Below are 11,727 nucleotides of genomic sequence, written 5' to 3'. Positions count from 1 at the left end.
TCATGAGTTATTACTAATGGTATATTATCTCATTTAATCAAATTGAAGCAGGGTACACGGCAAGGTTGTCCGCTTTCCCCTCTCTTCTTTAATATGGTATTAGAATCCATGGCTTGTGCATTTAGGGAATCAGATGAGATAAGTGGCATTAAACTGGCTGGAATTGAACATAAATTGATTTTATATGCAGATGATATTGTATGTTTTGTCAATACACCAACAGATTCAATACCTCCTTTGGTGTAAATGGTATGTAAATTTGGCAAGTTGTCTGGTTACTCTATAAATTGGGGAAAATCAGAATTGATACCATTAGGTTCTGAAAGTCTCCCTGCCAATTGTAGATCATGGGGGTTTTAGGTGGTGCCTGGATTCTTTTGACTATTTAGGTATGGTGTTCCCTAACAATCTTTCTTATTTGGTAAATTTAAATTTATTTACATTTTTTAGTCTGATGAAATATGATCTAGATCGATGGTCTGTGATACCCTTGAGTATTTGGGGAATGATAAATGTGCTTAAGATGAATATAACACCAAAATTTATGTATATTTTAAGAGGCCTCCCAGTTTTTATACCTTTATCTTATTTTAAACAAGTTTATAAGAAAATTAACAGGTTTATATGGGAAGGTCGACCACCGAGATTTTCACTGGGCAAGCTCCAATTGCCGGTTGAACAGGGTGGTTTCAATTTTCCCCACTTCTAAGCTTATCACTGGGCTTTTATTCTGTCTTCAACATTGAGCTGGAAAGCTGAGCCCCAAATTTTGGATACCCCATGGGCACAACTGGAGAGTTACTACTTAGCTCCACAGTCTGCTTATCAGGTATTGGGTTCATTATTTATTTACTCTTCTGGTAAACTACAGTTCAGGCAGTTAGACGTATATGGAGGAGCTTAGGTCTTAAGTATGTCTTTGATCCTTTTCAGCACGCAAAGCTTACATTATGGATGAACCCGGATTTGAAGATTGGGCAGAAACCTATCAATTGGGCCAATTGGGCAACTTCTAATATTATCACTTTAGATCAATTAATTACCTCAGAAGAGGTTTTTTTTAATCCTTTGATGCTTTGAGAAAGGAATTTAGTATCCCTTTGAATGCCAGTTGACAATATATACAATTAAGACATCTTTTAGCACAGTTATTTGGACATGATGCACTTGCTGCCTCAGAAGCTCCATCATTATTACTGGATTTGGAACATTTATCAGAACAAGCTAAACCTAGAGTTTCATTTTATTTAAAACTTAAAGAGAAGTATAAAGTTGATATTGATTATATTGGTGTATTATGGAATCAGGATCTTGAATATACCATTATGGTAGATCAATGGTTAACAGCATTAAAGATAATGAAACAAGCATATATAGATCTTGAACTGAGATTTGTTCAGCAAAAACCTTTATTTCACATTTACTGGACTCCCCAGAGGATGTTCAGGAAGGGCTGGGTTCAGAACGTGATTTGCTGGAGATGTAATATTTATGAGGGAACATTGTCACATATGGTTTGGTCAAGCCCAGTTATTGCATCTTTTTGGGATGAAGTCCATGAAATTGTAAAGATATATTCCCAGGATATGGAATTTAACACTCTATCAACAATTATGGATTCTTCACGCTTGGGGAGTGGCCAAAAAGATCATAATTCAACATTGGAAAAGAAGATTTACTCCGGAACTGCAATTTTGGGTTACCAAAATGTGTTCGTTATCCGCATTTGAACTGGTTTTTTTTTTTTTTTTTTTTTTTTTTTTGCTGTTTAGGCAAAGAAGTAAAGTTTCAAGCTATATGGTCAAAATGTAATGAATTGTATGTGCTTTAGAAGGTGATTATATATGTATGTGTGTGTGTGTGTGTGTACATACATACACACACATTGTTTATCTGTTCTTTCCCCCTTTCTTTCTTTCTTTCTTTCTTTCTTTCTTTCTTTCTTTCTTTCTTTCTTTCTTTCCTTCCTCTTAAAGTGTTTCATATAATATCTTAAACCATAATATTTGTTCTTTAAAGAGTATCTTAAACTGTAATATTTGTTCTTTAAAGAGTATCTTAAACTGTAATATTTGTTCTTTAAAATAAATTATCAATAATAATAATAATAATAATAATAATAATAATAATAATAATAGGGAAAGTGTGTGATTGATTGATTGATTGATTGATTAAGTGCTGTCAAGTTGGTGTCGACTCTTAGCAACCACATAGAGAGATTCTCTCTAGGATTATCTATCTTCAAATTTGCCTTTAATGGCTCTCAGTGGTGCATTCATTGCTGTAGTAATTGAGTCCATCCACCTTGCTGCGGGTCATCCTCTTATTCTCTTTCCTTCAACTTTCCCCAGCAATATGGACTTATCAAGGGAGCTGGGTCTTTGCATAATGTGTCCAAAGTATGACAGTTTTGAGCCTGGTCATTTGTGCCTCAAGTGAAAATTATGGATTGATTTCTTTTATGATCTATTGGTTTGTTTTCCTGGCTGTTCATGGTATCCTCAAAAGTCTTCTCCAGCACCAAAGTTCAAAAGCGTCAATACTTCTTCAAAGTCCAGACTTTGCATCCATAGAGTTTTATGGGGAAAACTAATCTGGATCTGGAGGATTTAATGATTCTGTACCACGGCAGGTAGAAGACCAAGAAACACAAGAAGGGTAAGTCAACACTGAACCCTGCCCTGCATCACTGAGCCTCATCCTGCCCACAGATTTGCTATCTTAACCTGCAAAGGGGAAGGTAGGAGGAACACAAACTCTAGGTACAAACAGAAGATCATAGGAAGCTGCCTTCTAGCTGTGCATTGTCTACACAGATGGGCAACCACTCCCCCAGGTTTCAGGCAGGAGGCTTTTCCAAGTTCAGCCAAAATGGATGAGTGCAAGACCCCAGAGAACTGGTGTGTTGTATAGAAGTATTTTAAAACATGTACAGAAGCACCTGCAGATGGTGTTAGAAGCCTCTAAGTTAAACTCAAATGTTGCTTTGGCCAAGATTCTTAGACTCAACACCTGGCCTGCTATCCGTATGTCACCGACTTCACAAAATGAATGCATATTATAGGTAGTTAGATTATTTATCTATTGAGGCAACTTGGGCCAAATTGTAAAGTTGATCTTTTGGGTTACTAATTCATGCCATTATTCTCTGGCACTAATAATCTGATATGAATAAATGTCCATATTTATTATCCAGTGTTGGGCTTCATTACAAGATTAGATTGTTCTTGTTCTCATTGTTCCAGCTGCCATGTATCCCACAAAGCACCATGTGTGGTGCTTTGGGGGATTCCCCATCTCTGTGTCACCTTGTGCTGCACATTAGATTTATTTATTTATTTATTTAGCCTTATCAATTGCTTTTTGTTGTTCAGATCAGGCCTCAGCACAATAATGAAGCATTTGGGTGCAAAGATACAACACAGTAGCGCAGCACTGGAGGCTAAGATAGAGAAGATCTCCACAACAACCATATATTTCCCTTTGGTGCTGAAGTAAGTTGGCACAAAGGACAACCAAACACTGCAAAACATCAGCATGCTGAAGGTGATGAACTTGGCCTCATTAAAAGTGTCTGGCAATTTCCTGGCTAGAAAAGCCACTATGAAGCTGATGATGGACAGAAGTCCCATGTAGCCCAAAACAAGATAAAACATGGTGGCTGAGCCTTCATTACATGCTGCTATGATTTCTCCAGTTAGTGACTGCATGTCCACATCTGGGAATGGGGGAGAGGTTCCCAGCCACACTGCACAAATGCATGCTTGAATAAGGGAGCAGGAAAGAATAATGGAGTTGGGCAGTCTTTTCCCCACCCATTTCCTCATGCTGGACCCTGGTTTGCTGGCCATGAAGGCTAGAACCACAGTGATGGTTTTGGCCAACACACACGAAACAGCCACTGTGAAGATGATGCCAAATGCAGACTGTTGGAGATAGCAGGTCACTTTTATAGGCTGTCCAAGAAACAGCAAAGAAGAGAGAAAACAAAGGAGGAGGGCGATCAGGAGGATGTAGGTGATATCTTGATTGTTGGCTTTGACTATGGGAGTATCTTGGTGCTTAATAAAAGTTACTAGCACGAAAGCTGTGATCAATGAAAAAGAAACAGCAACTGAGGTTAAACTGATCCCTAAAGGTTCATCATAAGACAGAAAACTTGTAACTTTAGGGATGCATCCATCTTTGTCCTTGTTTGGATATTCATCTTCTGGGCATTTGAAACAGTCATCCATATCTGGAATAGAAGAAGAGGAATCTGCTAAGTGTCTGTTCATCTGTTAATTGACCCTGTTAGTTCTCACAAGGACCTTTGAAGTGCCCAATGCTTACAGATGCGGATTTGACCTTGTGAAAAGGCATGTTAAGATTGCCAGTCTTATATGGCAAAGTGAGTAAGATAATTTTTCAGGGCAATCACAAGGTATTTATTCATAACTGCTCACTTCTTGTTTTATGTACAACATTGTAAGGAGGGCAATGGACGTATGTGCACCATTGTAGAAAAGGTAACACAGCACACAACCCTGTCATAGGGACATGGGAACACAGGAAGCTGCCATATACTAAATCAGACCATTGCTCTATTTAGCTCAGGATTGTCTACACAGACTGGCAGCAGTTGCTCCGAGGTTGCAGGCAGGAATCTCTCTTAGCTCTAACTTGGAGAAGCCAGGGAGGGAACCAGGAACCTTCTGCTCTTCCCAGAGCAGCTTCATCCCCCTGAGAGGAATATCTTTCAGTGCTCACACATTGAGTTTCCCTTTCATATGCAACCAGGGCAGATCCTGCTTATCTTAGGGGACAAGTCATGCTTGCTACCACAAGACTAGCTCTTCTTGCTAAACAGCCATCCAAACAGCTCCATCAGCTGCACCCATTTCACATGGTAGAAAAAGTGGGGCTGACCTTCTGAATACCCAGGTTCCATCCCACTCCCCTATTGCCCACAGTTACAACATTATTTGCATTAACCCTCCATCCTTGTATATTTGGTGGACCATATCACCTACCCGTTTGGTTGGAAATCTTCCCTTCTGGGCATGGGGTACAATCATAGCAGCAAAATTTCTCTCCTTCCCTCTTTTTCTTCTGAAAACCAGGGGGGCAGGAGGCACTGCACACTGAAAGGGGCAACACCTTTCCATAAAGATGAAGACCATTTTGAATGGGAGGCATTAGAAATTGAGTTTTGTTGACTATCAGCTCATTAACAAATAAACATATTCGACCTATTCAGATAGAATAGACAGAAGAATACAGAACATGATACATGCACACATTCTGCTAGAATGTTATTGAGCAAAGCAGAAACTACATTTTGCAGGTGGTTGGCTAAGGAGAATTAGGGTCTGTAGGAAATAAATTTCCTCATTTGAATCTAGCCTTAATGCAAGTTATCTAGGCTTAATGCAAGTTAATGCAATTAATATGATTGTGGGAATGCACACCAAGTCGAGAATCTCAGATTCATCTCAGGCCATAAATTACTTTGATGTGGATTCGCAAAACATGCTGATGTTAATAAACCACCTTTAACTTAGATTCAAAGGACTGGATGAACCAGGCCTTAGGAAACTTAGTCATGACTAAATCCTATTGGAATTAATGAGATTCTAGTTAGTCATGACTAACTTGTCTGATTGATGTCAAAGGAGATTAGTCATGACTAACTAGCCTGGATGCAGCCCAGAAATAGCCAGGTCCTCCTGGGGCACTCAATTTGTCGTCTTCTGGCTGCTTCACAACCTTGCTATAGTTTAGTCATGACATTGCAAATATTTTTAACAGGTTTCACTTATAAAGCTATATTGATAATTGTTATCAAAAGTTGTGAGGAATTGAGGTATTTCTCATGTATCGACTGAAATCCCAACTAATCTCCCATTAGGGATGTGCACAAAACTGGTTCTCCCAGTTCGGTTCGGATCCAAACCAGGTCCGAACCAGGAGGGAGTGGTTCAGTTTTGGTTTTGTTTGAACCACCCCCTGGTTCGGTTTGGATCTGAACCGGTTCAGACACCCAAAAATTGGTAGGATAGTAGATGGCACCCAGGGGTACCTGTCACCCAAACCCCAAAGCAATCGGACACTCGTACAATTTTTTATGAATTTTTGAAAATTATTTTTTTTCTCATAGGATATAATGGGACTCGAACCAGGCCATTATTCCTTATTGTGGAGCACCCATGGGTGCCAACAACCATGCAAACCCTGAAGCAATCAGACACCCCTATGATTTTTTATGAATATTTGAAATATTTTTAATTATTTTTCTCATTGAGTATAATGGGACATGAACCAGTCCATATACCCTATTGTGGAGCACCTAGGGGCACAAAAGTGGGGTAGGTGGTAGACAGACAGGGGTGCCTACCACCCCAAAAATCCCAAGGCAATTGGACACTCCTCTGATTATTGGTGAATTGTAAAGTATTTTTGAATTCCTCATAGAGAATAATTAGGATTGCAGCAAATGTATAGCTTCACGTCGGGGGGAAAGGGGTGTCGTAGAGTGGAGTGTGGTGGGTGGTAGTTCCTAGGGTGGGCAAGGAAGCTATCTGAATTATTTGAAAGGAATTGGGGGAAAGGGTGATTTTTGGTTAATTGTTGAAGTTTATGCGTCTTTAAGATTTTTCTCCATAAAGAAGCATGGAGGTGTCAGCAAATGTATAGCTTCACGTCAGGGGCAAAGGGGTGGCCTAGATCAGTGTGGGGTTGGTGGTAGTGCCTGGTAGGGGCAAGGAAGCTACCTGAATTTTTTCAAAGGATTTGGGCAGAGGGCTGATTTTTGGTTAATTGTTGATGTTTACGCGTCTTTAAGGTTTTTCCTCATAATAAGTTATAATGGAGCTTTCAGCAGCCCCATAAGTGCACTTGGGGGGTGCTGGGGTGGCTAAGAGTGAGTGGTGGTGTAGTGCACATAGGGTGCCAACCACTCCCATGGGTTTCTAACCCATGGGGTACAGGGTTCTGTTGTTTCTGAGGTATTGAGTGTGGATTCTATGATAGCATATTAGAGTGGATTCATGGTGTCTCATTGAAAATCTCATTTGCTATCATAGAATCCACACTACCAGCCACCACACTCCACTCTACAACACCCCTTCCCCCCGATGTGAAGCTATACATTTGCTGCAATCCTAATTATTCTCTATGAGGAATTCAAAAATAGTTTAACAATTCACCAATAATCAGAGGAGTGTCCAATTGCCTTGGGATTTTTTGGGTGGTAGGCACCCCTGTCTGTCTACCACCTACCCCACTTTTGTGCCCCTAGGTGCTCCACAATAGGGTATATGTACTGGTTCAAGTCCCATTATACTCAATGAGAAAAATAATTAAAAATATTTCAAATATTCATAAAAAATCATAGGGGTGTCTGATTGCTTCAGGGTTTGCATGGTTGTTGGAACCCATGGGTGCTCCACAATAAGGAATAATGGCCTGGTTCGAGTCCCATTATTTCCTATGAGAAAAAAATAAAAATAATTTTCAAAAATTCATAAAACATCATACGAGTGTCCAATTGCTTTGGGGTTTGGCTGACAGGTACCCCTGGGTGCCATCTACCATACTACCAAGTTTTTAGTGTCTGAACTGGTATAATCGAAACACCCCCAGTTCGGTTCGAATCCGAACCTGCATCCCGAACCTGAGGGCTGGTTCAGTTCGGATCCGAACCTCCGAACCGGTTTGGATCCAAACCGGTTCGCACATCCCTATCTCCCATTAGGGAGAAGTAATTTTGTCCAATCTCCCCTTCCTTTAGGAGTCCACTGTAGATCCCAGAAGTATGTCCCCGAGGGTCCTGTGACCATATCACTCATGCAAATAATGGAGTATCCTTCATTCAACACACCTGGTTAAAGCTCCTGTGCCACATGATTACATCCTCATCAATGATGAATTCTTTTCCTTCACTAGGATCCATCCTTCCAACTCTTACTTTAAGGATGGAGTTGTTTGGGAATACATTAATGTTTATTATATCAAATCCAGCTACCATTTCCTTTCTATCATTAAAATACAACAATTCTCCAGCTGTGTTGTTAAAAGAATTGCCTTGAAGAAATGGATGGAGCTAGTTGAAAGAGAGGTGGAGGAAATAACAAAGGATAAGCACATATTGGAGTTTTCTGTTTTGTAGGAGAGGAAACCTACAGATCTTCATCAATAAATAAAACACATATGGTACCATTCCACTAGTTATTTGGGGAATAAAAAATTTATGCTGCCTAACTTCGCACTAATTTCTTCATGGCAATAAAGATGTTTCCTTGTGAAGTCCTTACCTGCCAGGAGTTGAATTCCTTTTTATCACCCAGCATTGCTCTGTGTTTGGATCGAGAAGAGTAAATGGTGTGCAAAGCATGTGCCACCACATAGACAGCATTATAGATACTGTAGCTATGGCCAGTCATGTCCATTTCAAAAGCAGACCCAGGAAGGCTCTCCAGTCTCTCTTTCCCAGTGCATGCTCCATCAACCTTTGTCAGCACCCCGGGATTTGGAACTGAACAGTCAAAGGCATGCTCCCAGAAGACCTTGAGAAAACCATCTCCCTGTGCCCAATAAGGTCCCAGGGTCTTCAGAAATGTCTGGAACCCTATTAGCTCCTTTGTGTGAATGGTGAAGTAAATTGAACCTTCAAAAAGTTGGAAATCTGAATTTTTTTGAAGGCTCCCAAATGCATACTCAATTTGGGCTGTTATAATCCACACCTTTCTGAAAACAGATGTGATGTTCTTATAGGTTTTAGCTATTATCAGCATAAAATACTTCAGCCACAAAAAGGACTTTGTTTCTCCATAGAGGATAAAGGTACTGGCTTTGCTCTCTGTGAAAAGCAGGAAAATCTTTGAGAGTATGCTTTCATATGCCTTCCCCTTATTAAAATGTATTTTGCTTGGAATTCTTTGCGTGAAAGCTGAACAGATTCTATTCTGGGAGAGCAATGGCTCCAGGAACCGCAGGAAATGATCTCCACTGTCATCCTCCACAGCAAATAGTCCAACCCAATTCCATCCAAAATGGAGAAGCAATCGGATTATCCCTGTATATTGAGCAGCTTCATTTGGGACCATGCGGTAAAAGGAACGGCGCTGCATCATTTCATTATCCTCTGGGGCAAAGGAGCCATAAGCAAGCTAATATATATATATAAAAAATAAAGTACAAAATGTCTTTGAGTGCAATGCAATATTCAAAATGAAATATTCAAAACAAACATAAGAGATCTATTTTAGGTAACCTAATAGTCTATGAACATACACTGGGCTGGTCCATGTGATTAAGGGGAAGGATGTGCTGACCACATCCAGGAAAGATATTGGGACAGAACTGATCCTTCTTGACATTTTGGGCCAGTTCAAGGATGGGGAGTAGTATTATACAAGCCAGCCCCTTAAGCGGTATGTTAAGCCAGAGTGATGATGAATTCACTCACAAGACTAGCTATAGTACCAAACAGTATCTAATCTATTGGATGGAGTTGGCATTATTGTGGTTGTAATCATCATCATCATCCATAGACTGAATCACTGATCTCTATCATACACAAATTGATTGCTAATTAATAGCTTTTATGAAAGAAAATGTCATGGCAAGAAAGGTGTATTTGATGTGATATTGATGGAAATCCCTGTGTCCCTATGCACAAATCCTACCTGTGGCATTTTGTAGAGACTTAAGAGTTCTGCCATATGGAATGAGGTGTCAAAACCAAGTCCTCCTATAATTGCTATTCGTTTTTCCTGGGTGCCACATTCATAGTTGGGGACCAATGTGTCCAGTCTGAAGAGGAGATCCAGTGTGCTACGATACGTCATCCTCTCATCATTGTAGCTGTCATAGATGTGAAATCCCAGTGTGACATTGGGCAAGATCTTGGGATTCCTGTTGATCTCATTTACAGCAAATGCTAAGGCGAGGACATGCAGGTAGAACTTGGTCACCATACTGCAAAGACAGTTAAACGTCCTTTCAATGGACAATTCCACAATGGATGAAGTTGTTTTATGACAATATATGTCCATTCTGTTATGTGTTAACTGCCTAACTGTAAAGGTGTGTCCTTATTTCTTACCAATGGTTTTGAAGTTATATATTGGTTGGTTGGTTGGTTGTGCCGTCGAAATGGTGTTGACTCCTTTTGACCATATATAGCTCCCTCTTAATCCCAAAATAATATCCCTATGCATACATATATACAGATCAGACATAATGTGTGGGTTTTGATTGCTTTCCACACATCCTGCAACTTGCAAATGTCTGAGGGAGTCCAAATAAGGTGAAAAGAAATAAACACACACACACACACCCGTCCTAAAACAGAATGAGATCTATTTTTACGAGAGGGGGAACCCTTTGCTTCCCCCAGGGAAAATGTTGAACATTTCAAACAGTTTTAAAAGTTGCAGAAAGAATTGCAGAAATGTGAAGATCTGAGAAAGTTCTTAGTGTTTTTCCTTGACATGAACTCTGAGATTTAAGGGGTGTAGCCATATCTGTGTGGTCAAGTATCTGCCTTGCTTGCAGAAGGTCCTAGGTTCAATCGCTGGCAACGTCTACAAGCAGGGCTGGGAAATACTCCTTCCTGAAACCTTGGAGAATTGGTGGCAATCAGGATAGACAATGCTGCGCTAAATGGACCAAGGCTCTGATGGTATAAGACAGTATCTATGTTCCTACGTAAGTTCTCTCTCAAATTTCAGTTTGGAGACATTTCAGTGCCAGCCTAGAGAAGGCCAGTGTCTATTACAGATGTCCCTGCAGGTTTCTCCTGTCTCTCTTTGTGTGGTGGTGGTGGTGGTGGTGGTGGGTTATGGTGGGATCCCTTACATTTGAAGGTTAGAGAACTCCTGCAAGGGATGCTCCATGAAAAAAAACACATGGTCAGTGGAAATGATCTGTGAAACAATCCCACCAATGTGCATGTCCCCTGGCTGATACGATTTGTGTGGAACAGGGAGGGGATCATTCCCAAGGCACTTCATTGTGCTTGCTCCACATACTATGGGAGGTACAGAAGCAGAATCACAGGCTCAGCATCTTGGCAGCAAAACGTCTCTCTAGATACAGACTCTCCAGTGCACTCCAATATTTGCTTAAACAGGATTCCTTGCATGGCATTTTTGGCAATGCATTTCTTCAAAAGAAATGTGATAGCCTTCTGTTTTTGCTGTGGCAGGTTCAGAAATGGGTGCCTTAGGAAGCCAGCTGAGACTGCCAATATATTCCCACATGAAATGGATAAAATGGGAAGGCAATTGTGTGAGATATCAAACTGACAGAACCCTGCTGACCTCCTCTTCAGACAACCATCATTTAGTGTCAGAAGAGAGTATTTATAACAACCACTTTCCATATTGCATCATTGAGAGTCACTGCAACTTTGTCAAGGAAAATAATGATTTGGATAATTACAGGGATGATAATTTCCTCTGCCAAGTCTGTTGGCACTGAGGTGTCTCTGACAGAAAACATGTTTTCCAGTCTGGCCACACATCTCTTGTGTTCCTTAATGGGCTTACAAGTGGGAAAGAAGTTCCAGATTTCTACAGGGAGCAAACACCACCAAAAATGTCTGCCCCAACTATGAAGTCATTGCTCAGCGAAAAAGCATCTGTTTTGCAAGCAGAAGGTCCCAGGTCCCAGGAAGCGAGGCAAATCTTATGGGAGAAGGAATTCTCCTTCTGAGAAGTCTCTTTCATGTTTGCCCACCAA

The 11,727-nt window shown here is 40.5% G+C and overlaps 1 protein-coding gene across 1 annotated transcript; it reads right to left on the bottom strand.

Moving 5' to 3' along the window:
- Positions 1-3,335: 3,335 nt before the first annotated feature.
- On the bottom strand, positions 3,336-9,086 carry LOC128329626 (vomeronasal type-2 receptor 26-like). Its single transcript, XM_053261137.1, has 4 exons — positions 8,295-9,086; positions 7,862-8,083; positions 5,013-5,139; positions 3,336-4,237 (listed from the first exon to the last, which is right to left on the bottom strand). The coding sequence occupies exons 1-4, from the start codon at positions 9,084-9,086 to the stop codon at positions 3,336-3,338; spliced, it is 2,043 nt and encodes a 680-aa protein (XP_053117112.1).
- Positions 9,087-11,727: the final 2,641 nt, after the last annotated feature.

Source organism: Hemicordylus capensis, chromosome 6, assembly GCF_027244095.1.
Source record: "Hemicordylus capensis ecotype Gifberg chromosome 6, rHemCap1.1.pri, whole genome shotgun sequence".
Taxonomy (NCBI): Eukaryota; Metazoa; Chordata; class Lepidosauria; order Squamata; family Cordylidae; genus Hemicordylus; species Hemicordylus capensis.
The sequence above is the reverse complement of the archived record's forward strand: the minus strand, read 5'-3'. Positions and strand labels throughout refer to the sequence as shown.